The sequence below is a fragment of the Melanotaenia boesemani genome, chromosome 9 (assembly GCF_017639745.1).
Source record: "Melanotaenia boesemani isolate fMelBoe1 chromosome 9, fMelBoe1.pri, whole genome shotgun sequence".
Lineage (NCBI taxonomy): Eukaryota > Metazoa > Chordata > Actinopteri > Atheriniformes > Melanotaeniidae > Melanotaenia > Melanotaenia boesemani.
Window position 1 is genome coordinate 9,466,532 of NC_055690.1, and position 20,892 is coordinate 9,487,423.

At 39.8% G+C, this 20,892-nt stretch overlaps 1 protein-coding gene across 1 annotated transcript in view; it reads left to right on the forward strand.

The window, feature by feature from the left end:
• Positions 1 to 4,683: 4,683 nt before the first annotated feature.
• LOC121645888 (mitogen-activated protein kinase kinase kinase kinase 5-like) overlaps positions 4,684 to 20,892 on the forward strand; it is a 47,157-nt gene continuing 30,948 nt past the window's right edge. The window contains exons 1-4 of the mRNA XM_041994650.1: positions 4,684 to 4,973; positions 19,260 to 19,317; positions 20,651 to 20,741; positions 20,815 to 20,879. Of these exons, the coding sequence (XP_041850584.1) occupies positions 4,866 to 4,973; positions 19,260 to 19,317; positions 20,651 to 20,741; positions 20,815 to 20,879 (322 nt within the window). The 5' untranslated portion in view covers positions 4,684 to 4,865. The remainder of the gene's footprint in view (positions 4,974 to 19,259; positions 19,318 to 20,650; positions 20,742 to 20,814; positions 20,880 to 20,892) is intronic.

Genomic DNA, 20,892 nt, shown 5'->3' on the forward strand with positions numbered 1-20,892 from the left:
TGCAGAGGAATATGTAGGGTTTGCTGGGAGGATGGGCTGGAGCTGGCAGATAGGATTCTTCGTGACGCGGACGAGGTCCAGAACCACCTGAACCTTCGCCTGGTCGTCTTCATCTGCCCGCTCGTGAAGACGTAGCCCAAGAAGCTGACGGTGTCAGAGTGGAAATGGCACTTTTCAGCCTTCACATACAGCTTATTTTCAAGTAATCTCTGGAGAACCAAACAGACGTGCTTCTTGTGTTCAGACAGGGTCTTGGAGTATATAAGGATGTCGTCAAGATAGACGAAAACAAACCGGTTGAGGAAGTCCCGGAGCACGTCTTTGACGAGGGCTTGGAACACCGCAGGGGCGTTAGTTAGGCCAAAGGGCATGACGAGATACTCAAAATGGCCCAGGGGGGTCTTGAAGGCGGTCTTCCACTCATCGCCCTCCTTCATGCGGACCAGATAATAGGCATTTCGGAGGTCGAGTTTGGTGAAGACCGTAGAATCCAGTAAAGCCTCAAGGGTATTTATTGCGAACGGTGATTTTGTTCAGAGCCCGGTAATCAATGCAGGGACGCAGGGATTTATCCTTCTTGGTGACGAAGAAGAACCCAGCGGCTAACGGGGAGGAGGAATGTCGAATTATTCCGGCATCGAGGGACTCCTGGATGTATTTCTCCATGGTTTCCCTCTCTGGCCTGGAGATGTTATACAGCCTACTGTTCGGAAGAGGGGAACCGGGCAGGAGCTCTATGGCGCAGTCATAGGGTCTGTGGGGAGGCAGAGAGGATGCTTTGAGCTTACTAAACACTTCGGCCAGGTCGTGGTAATCGGTCGGGACTGAAGTCAGATCCGGGGCTTCTGTTTTGCTGGAGTCTGTGTCGACTGGGGGTACAGCTGATCGAAGGCAGGACCGGTGACATTCCTCACTCCAACCCGCGATGGTTCTGGAAGTCCAGTTGATGTGCAGGTTGTGGAGAGATAGCCAGGGATGACCGAGGACCAGCGGGGATTCAGGGGCTGAAATTAACTTGAACTCGATTAATTCTGAGTGGTTTTCAGAGAGCTTTAATTTTATGGGAACAGTGGTGTGTGTTACCTGGGCGAGGGTGCGACCATCCAAGGCTTTGGCCGTAATGGTCTGCGACAGCGGTATCTGAGGAATCTGGGCTTCCTCAGCCAGACGGATGTCCAGAAAACTGTCTTCCGCTCCTGAGTCGATTAAGGCCTGCACTGTGAGGGACTGATCCGAAAAGGTTAATGTTGCCAGGATTTGGGTCTTGGTCTGGGTCTGGCCCGTTAGAATCCCGACCTGAACTGACGGGCCTGGTCTTTTGGCCGAACGGGACAGGCGGCTCAGAAATGCCCTTCTTCTCCACAATACAGGCATGCTCCTGCCTGTAGCCATCTCTGCCTTTCCGTCGGGGTCAGGTGTGTGCGACCCACCTGCATAGGTTCGACGGCTGAAGTAGAGAGGAAGTCCGGAGATGGTTCAGGTGAAGAGGACGGAACCCTCATAGAAGACAGGCCTGGGCGAGGACTCCGGCGTTCACGGGACCTTTCCCGGAGGCGATTATCCAGACGGGTGGCCAGGTCTATCAGGGTGTCCAGAGTCGCCGGCAGGTCCAGAGTCGCCAGTTCATCCTTCAGGGTATCTGTTAGACAATGCAAAAAGTGGTCCATTAATGCAGCAGAATTCCATCCAGAGTCGGCAGCCAGAGTCCTGAACTCCACCGAAAATTCTGCCACGCTCTGGTTCCCTTGCCGTAGAGACTTCAGGCATTTGGCTGCCTCGCGGCCCCGAACTGAACCATCAAAACCTTTTAATAGCTCGGACGTGAAAGCCTGATGGGATAGAGTGTGGAAGGGTGTGGTCTCCAGATATGCTTACGCCCATGTAAGTGCTCTGGAAGTAAGCAGTCCAATGATATACGACACATTTGAGCGGTCGGAGGAGTAAGTGAGTGGTTTTTGGTCCAAGATTAGAGCACACTGGAGGAGGAATCGCCTGCACTTCCCCAACTCGCCGGAGAACGGTCTGGGATCCGGAATGTGTACATCACTCACTGGAGTGGGCGGAGTCGGCACAGGGACAGGCTGAGGGGCTGTAGGAATTGAGAGCTGAGACGGCTGATTAAACAAGGCAGACAAAGATCTTGAGATGTCGTCTAATTGTTTTTGTAAGGCGAGTTGTCCTTCTCCTAGAGACCGGAGTACCTGTGAGTGTTGACCAAGGAGATGTCCTTGTGCAGACATGGCGTGATGTAGATCGCTTCCGGATTCGGTTTTCCTGGCAGCTGATGCGGCTTGCTCCTTGGGATCCATGTTTTGGCTGGATTATTCTGTCAAGGGCTTGGTGTATGGATCCAAAGAGAGGAGAGCACAGAGAATGATCAAAGAACACTTTATTGGAATTGTGCAGAGGAATATGCAGGGTTCGCTGGGAGGATGGGCTGGAGTGGGCAGATAGGATTCTTCGTGACGCGGACGAGGTCCAGGTAAGGTTCACAATGAGCAGTATAATCCAGCACCAGCAATGACTGGAGGTCCGTGTGGAGTTTACATGGGGATGAGATGATGGCTTGATGTCCTTCAGCTGCGCCATCCTAATAGCGGTGACAATCAGTGGTCCAAATATGGTCATCAGGAAGCATGGAATGAGGATGAGCATAGGCCATGACACAGTCAGGACCCGTCCCCCCAAACTGAAGGCGAGGGGAGGCTACCCTTTCGTCCACCGGGATAAACCCCAATGCATGGGCACCGAGTCGGGGGGCAATGAGCATGCCCACACCTGCTCGGCGCCTCTCACCGGGAGCAACTCCAAAATGGAAGAGGGTCCAGTCCCTCTCGAGAACAGTGGTTCCAGAGACCAAGACGTGTGTCGAGGTGAATCCAACTATATCTAGCCGGAACCGCTCAACCTTGCGCACCAGCTCAGGCTCCTTCCCTGCCAGAGAAGTGACATTCCACGTCCTTAGAGTTAGCTTCTGCAGCCAAGGATCTGCCTGCCAGGGTCTGGCAGCCGCCCATCTCACACTGCACCAGACCCCTATGGCCCCTCCTGCAGGTGGTGAGCCCACAGTGTGGGGGCCCATGTCACCCTTTTGGGCTGAGCCCGACCGAGCCCCATGGGCAAAGGCCCAGCTACCAAGCACTCACCTCCGTGCCCCACCTCCAGGCCTTGCTCCAGAGGGGGCCCCCAGTGACCCATGTCCGGGCAAGGAAACCTGGGTCCATGATTTGTCATCATCACTGTACTTTTTTTAATATAGTAAAAGTACATTTAAATTGTTTTGGTTGTTTTTTTTTGTTTTTTTTTTGTTTGTTTGTTTTGTTTTGTTTTGTTTTTTGTTTTTTTTGTTGTTTTTTTTAAACACTGGTCCTAATGGTGGCTATATGAAAAAAATGGTTAAAAATCCCACAAATCTAAGAACACCTTCCTCAAAGTCAGCAAAGTATTTTAACATTTTTGCTTTAAGGAGAAATGTTTGTGTACTGTCTTAATATGATACAGAAATGCCCTGGTTTGTTTTTTGTTTTTTTTATGTAAATGTTTTACAGTTGAGATCTCACTTTATTTTTTTTCTCTGTGAAGTTATTTTTGAAGTTTCATTCTTATGTTTAAGGAGTTTGCTCCTATTTTTATTAGTTACCTCTTCATCATTAACATTTTATTTATCCTTTTAGTTTACCAGGCAAAACACCAAAAACAAATTGCCATCCAACATTGTAAATAACAATCCAGGGTTCAGTTGAGGTTGAGGCAGTTATTTGTGGTTAACTGGTCTGTTTAAAGTCTGTCACATGTGGGTGTTTTATAAACTGGCTGAAATGAGACTGTAGGTTGGCAGCTGGGTTGTCTGCACAGGGAAGATAAATGTCAGATGGTAACGACGATATTAAGATCAGACAGATCTTACTTTTTTCATACATTTATTTATATTTGTCAGGAAAGAGGATCTTTTTAGATCAGATTTTTAGTGACATCTGAGCGAATTTCTGCAAAAGATCAGAAGATATGATGAAACTGCAAACATCCTGGAGTAGCAAAGGCCCAAAATCTAAAACATGTTTAGCAACAACAATCAGGTCATTTACAATTTTTAATAAAATGTTTTTTAATTAAAATAATTTCCCGAAAAGATAATAATTTTGAGTTATTCTGTGATGTTAACAGGATATAACGTGTGCCCCTTTGTTGAACAAAATATGAACAGGAAGCTAAAAGGGAGTTCCAAGCATGAGTGACTCTTCTTGCAGAGCTGCAACACACACACCAGTAGGCGTAAAGCTTAGACTGAAACTCGCACTGAAAAACCCCAAACAGCACAACTGCAGGTGATCACTACCAGACACACACAGGCAAATACTCAGATGTTCCCAAAGTATGTGCCCACACACACACACACGTATAGAAATACTAGTAGGCGTGAAGCTGATACTGAAAGCTACATTTAACTCTTCTGTGCGGCTGCAAACTACACACATGCAGACACAGATTGTACCATAGAATATGCTCATATCTGCACACAAACGTGCACTTCTCTCTTTTATCTCACACACACACTTAACAGGAAGTAAAATATGTTTATGTAAATTAGCTTCGAAAAAAAATCTAAGAGAAGAGTAGAGGAAGGTGTGAGATAGGAGGGACAGAGGTAGGGAGGATCTGTGGCAGGCTGAGAAACAGGAAGGTTTGTGTTTGAAAGCACTTGAACGAAGTACAAGTCAGACACAAAGACGACTCAAGTGGCTTTTCTCAGCAGCTCACTACTTCTGAGTATTTCCCAGTTTTAGATATCGGTGGTCATAATTGTGAGTGTGTACGGAGCTATGTGACATGTCTGAGGAGGATTATTAGTGTCACTGAACAACAAAATGGATTTCCAACAGAGAGCAGCTCTGGATATCTCCACCAAGAACCCTCAGGATGATTTTGAGATCCTGTTGAGAGTTGGAGGAGGAACTTATGGAGAAGTTTACAAGGTCAGACTCCTTGTTTTCTGCTTCTTATTGCTGCTAGTTGCATTAGAAATTATATATATGGGTGTATGAGGGAAATGTTGACTGCACCTGCTGTTACAAACTCAAGTCAAGCATGTCTTACTTCTGCATCCTGTTTTAGCTGCTCATTTTTCCATGGACATTAGCTGTTGGTTTGAGAATAACACGCTAAAGATTTTTTCATTGTCTAGCATACCTGATAAGTTTTACTGTGGTTTACAATGAAATAAGTGTGATTTATTTCGCTGTCTTGGGTTCACTGCAATTACTACTTTAGAGCAGTTTACCTTGCAAGAGGAAGTGGTTTTACAAGAAGTGAAAGTATTTTTGTCACTAACTTTTTTTAATATAGATTTACAACAAACTGAAGGAGAAGTTCATCTGAAATGTGCATCAAAATGTGAAGTAAATCATTCACATAGTGTGGAAACATATATAAACAAACCTTTCTCATCATTTTGTGTTAAGATTCAGTGATAATATGGAGTCAGATAGCAAACCATCTGCTGCTGTGAACCTCACTGTTGACCCTAATGTACTTCTTCTTCACCATTTTCGTGTTTCATTGGTATTTGTGTAGATTCCTAATTTTTATGTACATAAATATTTTGAAAAATAGATTGTGGCAAAAGTAATAAGTCAGACATGAAGCTGCATCATCTATAAATGAATGAGTTTGGATTTATGGAATATATTCTCAGTAAATATACAATCGCTCACGGATGCTTTAGTTACAGAGTGCTGATGTTTTGGTGAAATTAAGCCTTTGTTCTGTGTCTGCAGCTCTCCATTGCCAATATTCTGAGTAATACTTTGATTCAGCATTCAACAGCTATGCCACTCGATGAGGAATTTGTTGCTGGAGAATTGGTTGGTTCCCATTACAAACATCATCCATGATATCTGTTTTTAAAAGTGCAGATGTCATTCACTTGTGGTGGATAAGTCATGGAATTGGACTCGTACTAAAGCAGTAATTAGTCACCAAAAGAAAATGACCAGATCTTGCATAGGTCATCTTGTGTTTTGCATTGTGTTTGCATGGACATCAGACCACGCAGGAGGTGTTCTGTGTCACCTGGCAATAGCTCATCAGCTGTGAGATTTCTTCAGAGAGTTGCAGAGAGAGAAACTGGGCCCAAATTTGGCTCATTCTGGATGACCCTTCTGATGCTGGTTGCTTTGTGATCTGAGAGCCAGCAGTTTGAGGTCTGCTCGGTGTGGTGCTATGTTTAGGACGGTTTATTTGTCGAAGTAACATGATGTTTAATGACTTAATGTTTCCCAGCTGAGCGTTGTATTGTTATCAAATTATTAACGTTACCCACTTAACCCGTCAACCGTTTAAACCAAGGATCTCCAACTCCGGTCCTCAAGGATCACTGTACTGCTGCTTTATATGCTTTCCAGCTCCAGCACAGCTCTTTAAATCAAATGGACCCAACAGCTTTTTAAATGTCCATATTACTTCACTTACTAATGCATTAACACGTATTAATGGCATCTAATCCCCCAGATACTTTGAATATGTGTATAACAGCAAAGAAGAAAACACACTTTTCAAGGTCTAGAAAAATGTTTAAAAACTCTTAATTCACTCAGTCTAACCAGAAAAATTTCTATGTTTTAAAATTCATATAGCATTTGAATTATTTCTTAAGAAAATGGAAAAAAGAAAAAAGTTTGATACTTGAACTGTACCGCAGAAAAATGCAGCAGCTTGTATTTTACGGTGAGATTTGTCGTTAACACAGTGGCTGTAACAGGCCTGTAATAGTCTGGTTGTTACTAAGATTATGCAGTACTTTTGTGCTGTATATTTAAAGAGTATTTAAACTGGCAAATATTAAATATTTTCTTTTTTTCTTTCTTTTTTTTAGCAAACCATGGTGCGTTCACAAATCAGATCTAAGGCATTAGTAGTAAAAGTGGATGTGCGGATTATAAAAAATAAAAAATACAATTAGAAATTTGACTGACTTTGGGTTTATGGCAGCCTTGTCTGCATGTGTAGTATTGTAAAGGATTTTCTGGTACTTTTTTCTTAAAACTAGTTATACCTGAAACAATCTTTTACTAAAGAAATTATGCAGGCAGCTTTGGTCAGAGCCCACATCAACCTCACGTCATTCGCGTAGGGTGTTTGTGTCTTCTGAAATGACTGTTTTAAGCATGTTATTGGTTGCAAGCCACTTTTTGCTCCATATGCGACTAAACAACATAACGGAAGTCAGTAAAGGGATTTAGGCTTCGTGGAACTTTTACACTATTAAAAAATATAATTTGACATGTTTGTTATTTCTGTTTGATTTAAGATGATAGCAGAATGTTTCTCATATAAAAAAAAAAAAACAAAGCCTTTTGATCCGTGTGAAAACACTGATCTGATTGCTTTATGTTCATGTAAATGATTTAATTGTCGTCTGGTATTAGAGCAATGTTTAGTTTAAAAGAAATTTCTCCATAAACAGGTGGTGGCGGGCTGAATTTGAGCCGCATTAACACAGATTGTTCAAGGCTGATGTGCCTCTGAGCTGTCCGTGAACAGAACAGCAGACGCTTTCCCAGCCTTTTGATTGTGTGACTTCAGTTTGCTGAACGGTACACTCTGGAATATCACGACACTACCTTTGCTTGGTCAGTGTAAAACGGCTTAAAGGCACAGCAGCAGTGTAATGAGGGTGTTTGTGGAAGAGGCCTTTAAAGCACTATCATGTGAAAAGGGAACTTTTGTCATGAACTTTTTGCTATTTGAACATAAAGCCAAATTCTGTATTTGTTTCCTTTTTTTAGTTTTTGGGAACTCGTTTTTTAAATTTAAAATATAAAGTTGTAAAAGTCTAAAAGCATAAATCCGGATTTTGAATGATTGACATTGTTGGATTTCAGGATCACGGCTGTAGCCTCTTTTTAACCTTATCCGGTTCAACAAAACGATTCGGTTTGTTTCTCATTCATTCAGACAGATACTCAAACACTGATTTGATCTTGAGCAGGTCCGCCCCATGCTGCCAAAAGATCTCTGACCAATCAGGGCATGGACAGAGAACATTTCAGCATTTTCTGGAGTGTTCAGTACCAGGACATTAGATATAGACCCTTTGTACCCTTCAGATGCCATTTATCGTATCCTTTGACTCCTTCCTGAGCAGTTTTTTTTAGTTTTTTCCCTGGTGCGTGTTTAAAACAACATTTTTTCTTACACATAAAGAATACTTTGACATAGAGGGGCTGATCCACAGATTTTCTGATTGCAAGGCAGTCATTCATGGCAGCCACAGTCTTCCTCACATATGTAATATGACCCATACGCACATGCACTGAAGCACGTTACTCACTACGTGCTGTTTCATGAAAGTCATACTGCAAATGCAACACTTTTGCATTATCAGCAGCAGTACTTACATGGTGTGTGTGAGCGTGTGCATGTTGGCACTTGATGAATATTCTGGTAACATAACAGTTATAATTTTTTAGCTTTACCACTTGAGAGGCTCATTAAAAGCGTGAATACATGGCATGAAATCAAAAATATGTCGACTTCTCTTGAGAAAGTTCAGATAGATAATTTTTTACTCTCCTTTGGTTTTAATGTCCACACGTTTCTGCATGTTCATTATATAAAAATAAGGTGTAAAATGAATTATATGCGTGCTAGAGGCTGATTGGCAATCTAATGAAATGAAAAATACTTTATTAATCTCAGAGGGAAATTGCAGTGTTGTAGGGTTTCTTTTTTTAATTAAACAATAATCAATTAGAAGAAAATGATGATGATAAAGTCTTTTTCAGAGGGGAATTGTGTTTAACAGAGATGGGGGGGGGGGGGGGGGGAGAGCAGTTATGTAGGCTGACATGGTTTTTAAAGAATAATACATAGAAAGAAAAAACTTTTTTGTAGGTGATCAGAACAAAACTGTAAGAGACTGGATTTAATGTAAAGCTGCACTTTTTCTACTAGGGAGATAAGCAGATTTGGTTGCACGCGCCTAGTCAACATTTCTCCCGGATGAAACACCCTTTTCTACTACTAGCTTCCTTTCTGCATCCGCCCACCTTTGTGATGCAAATAGTAGCTTGTTAAACCTGTTCTGCAGCATTAATTGTTCATGTACACTTTAGTTGTAAGCGTGACGGCTCTTTTACAAAGCATGAGATTATTACTGCTGCTGTTTTTTTTTTTTTTGTTTTTTTTTTTTGTTTTGTTTTGTTTGTTTTTTTTTTTTTTGCTGTGATTCTGGCTTTTTAAAACGGTCGCTCCATTTGAAATGTTTTACATGATGATTTAATTTGATATAAAATTGAGGGTACCAAAATTCAAGATTAAAGGTGCTAACTATATTTTAAAAGTCAGAATCAGACTATTAAACATGTGAATAAGCAGGACACACAGTTGATAACGTTCATATCTATCTACATGGGTGGATTTACATGGAGACAGGGAGGTGCAACTACCCTCCCCCCCCCACATTAAAACCTCCTCCCAATTTTCTTGTTCTTACATTATGACATTACAATGTCCCTACATTATATTCACAAAAATAATAATATAATCTTAAGCCCCTCATAAATTTAGCGACAGCTCTGCATCAAACATGTCAGCCTCCTGCTCCACTGCTGCATGAGCTGGTGTGTCTCAGATACATGAAGGGTCCATGGTCTGTCTACAAGCAAACAGAGTGGAGCAACTGAGCTGCTCGACTTTCTACAAGTGAAGTTCACAGGTCATGTTTTATCACACAAAGTTAAAGTCAAATGAAGTCTGTAACAAAGGAAATGTCTGAAGGCAACGGACAATTACAGATCAATACGTCCATTAATCACTAGCCGATAGTGACTCACTCTTGTGTGATTTATTGGAGCGTATTTCACTAGTTAGTTGGTTTTGATTACATTAAACACAAGAACAGTTTATAAAACATTTAGATATGGAAGACGTTTGCAGGTCGGTGTTTCTGTGGTTTAAGCTTGAGTGACCTCTGTGCATGTATGAGGAGGAGCAGAAAAGGAGAGAAATGAAGATGAAAGAATGGTGGAAAGACCATGAAGGTCAAAGCTGAAAGAGGCCACTGAAAAAGCAACACACAAAGAAGTGAAGGCATGAGGGATGAAGATGAGGTTTCAGATTTAGAAAGAGGGACAGAAGCAGAATGTTCAGAGGAGAAACAATGGCAGAGTCAGGGGAGTCATCCTTTAATCTAGCTGAACCACATGCCATAGCATGTTTTTATTCTATGTATAAATTCCAGTCAGGGCTCCAGACTACGACCAAATGGTGGCATTTTGTGACTAAAATGTGAGACAGTGAGAGTGAATTTTTCATCTACTTGTGCAATGGCGACTGTCTTTTTCTTGTAGTAGTTATAATTTAATTTATAATTTAATTTACTTCTGCTCCCCTCTTCAGCCCAGTAGTTTACAGTAATGTCCAAATTAGCTGCTGGTTGGCCGACTCAAACTAACTTCAATACGAGAAAAGGACACGAACACCAACGTGCATGTGAGCGGAGACGAACGAGCACTGTGATTGGCTTATTTGTGAAAAGAGGCGGGTCTTGTGGGAATTTATTATTCCTCAGTATTGCCAACTTAGCGACTTTGTTGCTATATTTAGTGAGTTTTCAGACTCCTCTAACGATTTTTTTTTTTTAAAGCGACTAACGGCAAATCTAGCGACTTTTTCTGGTATTATTGGAGACTTTTGGAGACTGATGTAAATGAACATAGTTTACTCTTCCCAATGAGGAGCGGGTGCTGCGCAGACTCCTCCCCTCCAAAAGCAGTCATACAAGGCATGGTCTTCTCGGAGCAGCACACAGAGCAGACGACGTTCACCTCTGTTTCATGACCAGGCTGAAAATGAAACAAAGCTGCTGTTGGAGAATCCTGCGCTGGCTTACCGTCAGAGTAATGTCTATTAATGAAGAGTTTGGACAAAAATATTTAAAAAGTTAAAAGTGTGGTGATGTTCCAGACTCCTAATTAAAAAACAAAATACACTAAAAAAAACTGAACTAAAAATAAAGAAAATATTGACAGAATTTTTATTTATTTATTTAATTATTTTGCTGTTCTAAACATTTTTAGGTTTTCTTTTTTATCAATTTTTGCCTTTCTCACCTCATCCCTCTTTATGGCAGCATCCATTACAACTATATGTACTAGGCTGATTATGCTAATTAGCGACGTCTAGGGACTTTTAGGACAGCCAATAGCTACTTTTCTTACTGGGGAGTTGGGAACAGTGGCTGGAGAGGAGTATCAGTCCCTGATGCTGTTTATTGCCAGGAACTACATGGACCAGTCGCACAGTTAACACAGCATGTTGTCAGTAACAGACTTCAGGCATGTTATAGAGTTAAGTATGTGAAGCTTTACAAATGTAACCATACATTTCATCAGCAATTATGATGAAACTAAATATAATATCAAATAGTATTTATAAATTACCTTCTATACATAAAGCCAGCACAATGTGCTTTACATAATATTTTTCACATATGAAAAACAGTAGATCATTCTCTCTCTCGCTCTCTCTCTCTCTCTCTGTCGCTCTCTCTCTCGCTCACTCTCTCTCTCTCTTTTTTCTCTCTTTTGACACACAAGCATTCAACATGTATGTGCATGCTTTAGACCAAAATTAGCACCAGCTCTTTGGAAGCAAACTAATTCACACCCTATGCTAATATTAACTCCATTAGCCACATTACAGGACAGGTATTTTAGTTCTGTTTCAAAAACATCAATGGCCCTCTTGGCATTCTTTAACTTCTTAGTGTTCAACTAAGCTTCCACACTGAAATCTCAGAAAACTGTCTTTCAGCCTCAACTGACTGAGAACCAGTATGTACTAGTTTATCATTGAGCCAGTATTGATCTCTTCTTCCTATCATCTTAGTTTGTAAACATGAAGCCGTAATATTTGGCTCTATTGTATCATGTTGTTTTAGGTTGTAAGAATACTATTAGAATTACTAATTAGAAATACTATTGTAATTATACAATTAGCCGGTAGCGTCTCGTAGTACAGCGAGGGTTGGTGAATGAGCACCACAACCATATGTACCAGCATTTGAGCCGTGGTGCCTTGGCTTGCTGTAGTGTTCATCCTAAACGTTAGATGTTGCTTTCCAGATACTTTTGCTATAGTCAAAGTTTACCTCCAGAAGAATTCATTCGCAAAGTACATTCCAGAGAGCAAAGAAGGTTTAGCCCAGATTTGGCCTTGACTTACAGCATTGCATCAATGGAAATGTGGCTGCCAGAACTCAGCCACATGACCACCATATATGGCCCACAAGGAAATTTATACACTAAGAGCTTAGAGCTAAGGTACTTTGGTTGTTGTTGTGATATATATCGTTGTTGCTGGTTCAGTTTTTTTTTAGGAACTACTGATGATTGTTAGCTTTTTTTCTGTCCCCTCTGTTCAAGTCCAGCAAGATTACATAATTTCCATAATTCTAAATAAATAAGCTAAAAATAAATAAGTCTGATTATCAAGAGGAGCCTTATACACATAAAGCTCCTCTTGGCAAAGTAAATTTGTTCAGCACAACACAGCAGCCAGACCATCATTCTGCTGCCACCATGCTGGACAGAACAAGTTAAATAGGAAAAAAAAGAAAACCTACTTCTCTTGTTAAGAGTTCAAACTTATCTTAAAGGGAGTTTTTTCACTGATATTTTCTCATGTAGTGAAAAACTTGTAAAGAATGTGTAAATTCTTTGAGTCGAAGCCTTGCTCTGGCCTGGAAACTGACTCAGATTTGACTAAGTGGATCTCTGATTCTAACCATGACAGGATCTTACAGTAAAAGCTTGACTCTCCTTATCTGATGTGGGTTGTGCTACGAAGCTCTACAACATGGTGCAAATCTTGTGTCAGGCTCGTAGCCCCACAGAAGCTGTGGGCTGCACCTGGTGCGTGTGATATCTCGGATGCAGAATGAAGAAGTGAGCAGAAGAGTAGACACAAAAAATCTGCCTGCAAAGCTTGTTAACTGTGTCAGGTTTCTGCTGAAACAGTGTGGTTTTGTGTGTGTGTGTGTGTGTGTGTGTGTGCACATGTACCCTGTATGCTATAGAATGAAATGTATGTGAATTTTGGTTGATGTGGATTTATCTTTAACCCAAAAAGAGGAAGAGAGATATGTTTTGGATGCTGAGAACTTCAAACAAATTGTAGTCAAATAACATCTCATAACTGGCATTAGTCTGTGTGTGCATCTGTGTGTGTGTGTGTGTGTGTGTGTGTGTGTGTGTGTGTGTGTGTGTGTGTGTGTGTGTGTGTGTGTGTGTGCATGTGTGTGTGTGTGTGTGTACGTCCTTTACTACGAAGTGAGATATCCTTAATAATCTACTTTGCTCAATTACTTAATCACCTACAGTGAGACTGAAAGTGTCAGTTATCAAAATATTACCTGTTATTTTTAGACTGAATTTATTTTAAAAATCAAGAAATGACTCTCTGGGCTTCCAAATCTGAAATAAACTAATAACTGGATTGTTCTTTGTGCTCAAGATGAAACACAGAACTCAAAAATAAAAATTATTTTGCAATCACTGCAAATCAATATCTCAAAATATCTCAAAAAGCAGTTATAAAAAGAGGAACTGCTTTAGCAACCGTCCGCCTGTTCTGTTAGTTAGTTGTCATGAAGTAGGAGCGCATTACAAATAAAGGAGTCCAGACTGAAGGGAGTCACATACTAAAAATGAACTCCTCCCACTGCATGTCTGGGTAAAGGCTGAAGTTCAAAGTATTACTGCTTCTCCTCAAATCTCAGACAAGACAAAAAATTTAGTCATGGACTCCTGCACAACACACCTACAATTGGGGCTAAAAGGTTATTCAGAATGGTGGAGGCAATGCAGAGAGAAGAGAAACCTTACTGGTAGAAACTGAACTGCAATCCAAGGGAACCATCCGCTCATCCCACCATCAATCATTCATCTTTTATATCCTTTCACCAGTCTATCACAGGCCCAATTGCAGGAAACTACAGAAAGCTAAGTAAATGTCATAAACTGATGCTGATTGAACAAACCTGGTGCACTCTGCATGTACTCTATCAGTGGTTGTGGTCCAAGTGGATGCTATTTGTCTTGTGGTGGCTGAGTACAAGATATGCTAATTCCCAGCCTGGTGTCATCAGGTTCTAATCCAACCCTTGTTTTTGCTCAAATATTATACTGAACCAGTTATAAAACTTCCAAAAACATTCAGCCAGAGATTGAGGCCTTTAGGTTCAAGGAGATAACAGCAGCATTGACTCTCCTTTCTTCAGAAAACTTGACCAGCTCATATCATGGCAACTACTTGGATACTTCTGGGTCATTTAACTTAAATCAGGAGCCATACTGGACCCAAAGAGATACAAGAGCAGAAAAAGATTACATGTCACACTATGCTAAGCATTTTATCGTTTTTTTTCTCTCTCTCTCTCATCTGTCTGTTAGAGAGACATGGAATTTTTCAAAAGTAGGTCCTTAACCAACAGCAAAAGTCTAGAATATCCTGCAGGGATCCACATGTTTATTAGAGCCAAGTTATGTTGCCATTTCAGGACATTGTTAAGGTTAAACACAAAAACTGAAGCGAACAGCTTTTGGTGGCATCAGATAAATGTTGTGGTTGGGTTTATGTTTTTGTTTTGATTTTAATAAATGGTAAATGTGTTGTAGTTGTTGAATTCTACTAACATCAGTGTAATTGTTAATAAACTAATAGGATCTACCCTCGCCCACCAAAAAAATTAAAGATCAGTGGTTTAAAAGTTCAAAACTTTTCATATGACTGGGTCAAATCTGAGTAATTTCTTAAGAAAAGAAAGATGAGCCCATTTCCTAATTTTCTTTCATCTTTTTTCATGTTTAGGCAGATTGTAAATTTGGTCATGCCTGCTTGAATATCTTCAATAAAAACCTGAATGTGTCATTACAGAGATCAATGAAAAGAAATACCCCTGTACACAGATGCTCAAACGAAGCAGGTAGACACACACTGTGGGGTGGAAATGTTTTTGTGGAAGGTCCACGTTAACCCTCATGTGTTTGACTGTTTACTTGTTGACTGACTGCTTGCAGGGTGTCTTTCCATTCAGTGGCCTTTGTCACACACTGACACACTTTGTTTGTACAGTGGAGTTTCCATAGTTGTTTTTGCTTCCATTGTCTTACTGGTGCTTTGTAATCGTCAGGTATGGACAGTATGACTGACAGGTTTTCTTCACATCTTCCCAGAACACATTTACCGGCTTTGAAAGTCTTGTGTGGCTAAATTTCACAAGACTTCCCAACCAGAAATATTGTGCAAGAGATTCAAAGATGTAAAGCAAAGCACTATACAGGTACATAAAATGTGCTCTTTAATGATGAACATGACTAAATTTTTCCCAGAAACAGTTCAGATCATCATCAGACTGAGACTGAAGTTCTGTGTAACTTGTAGTCACTCAACACATACACAGAAAGACTGTTTTTGTTGGAAGGAAATAGTTGTGGTGCTGATTAGTGAACTCAAGTATTGTGTTTTGGGCATACATGCTCTATCATGCATTAGTCTTCAGGTCAAACTGCTGTCAACACGTGAAACTTAACATGACACCATCAAAAGATTTGGCATGTTGAACCAGACAAGATAAACATACATTTTTAGTAACTCCTAAAAAATATTAACTTAATGAAATCTAACCTAAAATACAAGGGAGTTTTTTTATTGTAGCACATTTCATGTACAAGACAGTTCAAAGTGCTTTTCATAAAACAGCGTTACAGCAGGGTGCAGAAGAAGCATTAAAAAGTACTTGAAAAATTTTAAAAAGAATTTAATAAACACAGAAAAGGCTAGATAAAAAGATAAAATGCAAAAAATGATAATTGTTTTAACAAAAAGCAGCAGCAAATAGGTTTTTAAGGTTGGTTGAAAACTGCTGCGAAATTCAGCAGACCTGCAGTGTTTGATGCTGATTCCATAGTTAACAGGGTCAGGTGCTGCTTATCAAGCACATTTCAGTGATCGTCAGTGTGAGTGTTTCTTTATAAGCGGATGTTATGTCAGTGTGCTGCACTGCAGCATTTATGTGTGTTAAAATAATACAAACCCCTTTATTATATAGCACATCATAGAAACACATGGTTGTCTACATGCCATTAAAAGACTTAAGAAACAATATACACTAATATATCTAAAATATATGTAAAAAATAAATAAATAAGTAAAACTGAAAGGCACCGGAAGAAATTTAAATACTAAAATACACTAAATACAATTAAAAGATTAAACTGCTCTAAAAGAATTTAACAGATTAAAATACAATTAAGGAATGAGGCGTAGAATACACTGAAGGAAATTAAACGGCTAGAACTATTTTAAAGACTAAATGACTAAAAGAAATGAAAAGATTGCAATGCTAAGGATTAAAGACATCATATTATCTTAAAGAAGTGATTGTTGCTGCAGGAAAGAGTTATAAGGCTATTTCCAAACTACCCAGAGTCCATCATGTACAAAAAATATCTTTCTCAAGTGGAAAACATTCAAGACAGCTGCATCAGCCCCCTACTGCAACCGCAACACCCTGTCTTTCCATTTTAATGTCAGACTTAAAGCAGGTTATAGACTAACGCCAACATCACATTGCCTCCAGCTAGTGTTGCCTTCCATGACTTTAAAGCTTCGAATGTTCCAATAAATCGAATGTAATGCTTTTCAAGCGGAGGTGGCCACTGCCCGTCTTCAAATCCCTGAATAACTTGCTTTCTCATAAAGATGCTGCTGTATGAGACCCGATTCATATAATGCTGATGCAGTTTTGCTCATTGATGAAATCATCAGACATCAATGGTAAAATGAGTGTGAAGGGGGCAGTTGAGACTCTTGAAGAGTTAATCATTTGACTGTAACTCCTGTGTTGAGGAAGGAGTTGGTGTTCAGCCCATCTCCTATTATGGTGTTCATTGCTTTGGAATAAGGACAAAGATGTCTTAAATACCATTTGTAATGGTTTTGAAACTCCTATCTGAGATGGTGAAGTTTCCATTACCCATCTGTGCTTTCTTGATTGACTGTGTATATTTTCTATTTAAGGCATTCAGTGTGGATGGGTTTTTCCTGTATGTGTGGTGGGAGGGCTTGTAGTTCTGTCATGTGTCAACTTCGACATCCTATATGTGTGAGGAAGTCTTCGTCTACGTAAATACCCAATTTAGAATAATTTATTCTTAAGTTTGTTTACGTGGTTAGCGTTTTTCCCATTTTTAAATCTCTTTGTGGTTAAGCATTTATCAGACTACTTCTGTTTTCATTTTTGTCACATTATATCACGTTTGAGTTTATAAAGTTACGACTGTTTTCTCATTGTGAATCTATTTCTTTTTCATTCTTTTAAAAATGACAGTATGAATGTGTGTATGACAAATAATAACCAGTAAAACCGGTGGTTAATTTATAAATGTTTTTAAAGTAAAGGAAAGTGAAAGAATTTAAGAACTTTGTTTAACATGAACATAAATCAGATGACTCATGACTACAAAGGAGTTAATCCAGGTTATGACAGCAGGAAAACTTGAGAGGTGAAACATGTGGGAAGGTGAAACGTTAATTAGTGCAAGTCCATTAGTTTTATTAATTGTCTCAATGGGATGTGTTTATTGTCTCATTCTATTATTTAAAATGTTGTATTGCAAATGTCTACTGTCAGCTGTTTTGTAGTATTTTATTCTATTTCTACTGCTGATTGCTGCTGTAACACCTGAATTTCCTGATCTACGGGATTAAAGAAGCTTTATCCTGAGAGATGGTTTGGAGCCAGTTGTCTCTGGTTTTTCCCTTAGGGACACTTCCTCGGTGGCTTCATGTCTGAGCCTACATTTAGCTAAAGTTTAATGGCGATGCAGCATTGGGTAATAGAATTGTGGATATTTTTTTTATTTGTTAGATTTTTTGTGATGCCGTTTAGAAAAACCTCACGTGATTTTTATGTTTGCCTGCTTTCCACAATACTAAATGTGAATTGCCCTGTAACCACATACGTAAGCACTGACTGCAGTCATAACTATATAAGGATCTTTTTTATGTAATATGTGAAAGGCACACAAGTACATAAAAACTGTCTGTAAACTGTTTTTATACTTGTGTTGAATGTAGCTTAAATGCAGATATTAATAGACTAAACTAATTATAAACTTAACGGGTAAACTTTCAGTATGGTTCTTCTATATATTGTTTTAGAAAAAATTGAACATATCCTGCATCTTGAGCAGAAAAAGAGAGGCTAGCTACTTAACTGTTTAGACATAAGAAGAGTATTATTTGCTCACCAGGCATTAATAGTAAATATGAAAATTACAATTATGAGCTGTGGAGCATTGGTGAAGGGTAGCAGCTCATAGTAGGAACTGGCCTCTGTTGGCTCCACTCCAGGCTGCAACACATAGTCCATGTTGATCAATCTTCTGCACGGCTTCTGTGTGGTGTGCAACATGACGTTTGTAAAAGAAAACATAGCTGACTACATGGTGAGTGAGTAGACAGTTTGAACATAGCCTTGGTTACCTGCAAAGCTGCAAACTATGCAAACACAGTTGTACTTTACCCAGTAAAGGCAACATGGAATAATGATAGCTTTATTAGCAATAACATTAATATTATTATTGGAATAGAACTTTAATTTAAGCCAAAATACATCATATCTGGATCATATGTTAAAAAGTTTTAGTTGAATTTTACAGGTGTGTTAAGTTTGCATCTAATTTTGTCATCCTTTGATAAAAGACTGCTCAACACAATCTGATTTTTGTTTTCATAGTACTATGATATTAGTCAAAATTTAATACTACACTACTTTGTAGGACATTTTGGATTGTGTTTTCTGCCCTCATCTTGGTCAACCTCCTCCTGCATTAAAAAAATAAAAGGTTAAAAGTTGAACTAGAAAATTGTCTAATAGAACGTACACTCGGTTTCTGTTAATAACACTATGAGCAGTGTTAGCAGAAGTAACACCACCCTCACTATCACACTTGTAAAGGTCACAAAGTGCATGTATGCCTGCCTGCGTGCACGTTACCAGTACTTAATATAAATGCTTGTGTCTGTGAGCATGCTTTGTGCAAATGCCACAGAGCGATCCTCTGATCCGGACAACTGACATGCAAATGAACTTCCACAGACACACAAAAGTGTGCTACATGTGCAAACTACTGCTGTAAGGGAACTCATGTGTACAGTGTGGAAAAAACATCCTTTTTTCTCTCTCTTTTCAGGCACGTAACAAACAGAATGGAGAGTTGGCAGCTATCAAAGTCATCAAGATGGAACCAGGTGAAATTTTTCTGGATGTTTATACTTTCCTCTGATTTTATCAGCAAGGACTGATCTTTAGATTTGTATTAACTTTTACTTTTTTTTGCCTTTAATCTACTGGATTTCATCGCATCTTAAGGCTTTAGACAATAATATGTCACGAGGAAGACGGTGCTCTCATTTCTTTGGCTGTTTAGTTGAAGGGCCAGTCCCTTTGATTAAATGTGCTTTCCGTACTATTGCAATTTAGTCTGATGAAAGACCTTGAACTTGCATTAATGCTATGCAATTACTGGTTCTCATGCCATGAAATGAGAAAAGTTTTCTGCTAGTAAACCTAAGCAGACTAAAGGAGTCATCTTAATGCTGATTTTACCACAAGTAGTTAAACAGCTTTTTAAACAGCTGATTAAATCTTTTCCCATAACCAGCAGTAGTGGTGTTTAGGCCCTCAGTGCTCTGAGGACTACAATGACTCAGATTGGGATATACATCCAGTAACTTCCACTAACTCACTGGGGACAAGCCTGCAAGCTGCAACAACTAAAGGAGTGCACACAGTTTCTAATAATTTTTAGAAACACAGTTTCTATTTATTTATTTATTTATTTTCAAAATTACATATATATATCTCACATCCTTCGCATTGAGAGGGGCAGATGAGGTGGCTCAGGCATCTGGTCAGGATGTCTCCTGGATGCCTCCCTGGTGAGGTGTTCCAGGCATGCCCCACCAGGAGGGGACCCAGGGGAAGACCCAGGACACGCTGGATGGACTACATTTCTTGACTGGCATGGGAACTTCTCAGGATCCCCCCGGACGAGCAGGCAATTGTGGCCTGACAGAGGAAAGTCTGGGCTTTCCTGCTTAGGCAGCTGCCTCTGCAACCCGACCCTGGAAAAGTGGTAGAAAATGTGGAAAAACATGTTGTACTGGTTTTTAAAAATTCATGCATGAAAAGGTTAATATTCAGACAGATACTGTCAACTTCTAAGCCTCCATTTGAAATGTTATAGTAAAGTAAACGTTAGCTCGGCCCAGTCCTGCAGACCCTTGTGTACTTAAATGTTGTGTTCCCAACAGTGGGAACACAACATTGTGGGAAGGAATACTGGCCACTGCTGTAGAGATATTGATGTTATTCGCTCTCCACTTAAAAGTCAGGTCTAAGTGTGACTTTAGCATGTTCTTTAATAATGTTCAAAGGCCTTAATCTTCTAATCAGAGTGACTCATCACTGTATATAGAAGAGATACACAAACTAAATTCTAGATGCTAACATTATAACTATACACACCACCAATATGTAACATGATGCTAGTAGTTTTTCTTTCTGTGTTCGGCCCAACAGAAGATGATTTCTCCATCATCCAGCAGGAAATCATCATTGTGAAGAGCTGCAAACATCCTAACATAGTAGCATATTATGGCAGCTACATACGGTAAGATATGTCCACTATCTCTCTTACTAATCCTAGACAGTAGTTTTATAAAGAGCTTTGGTTGTTCCTGCAGAGTGAATAAGCTGTGGATCTGTATGGAGTTCTGTGGAGGAGGCTCTCTTCAGGATATCTACCATGGTGAGTGACTCTT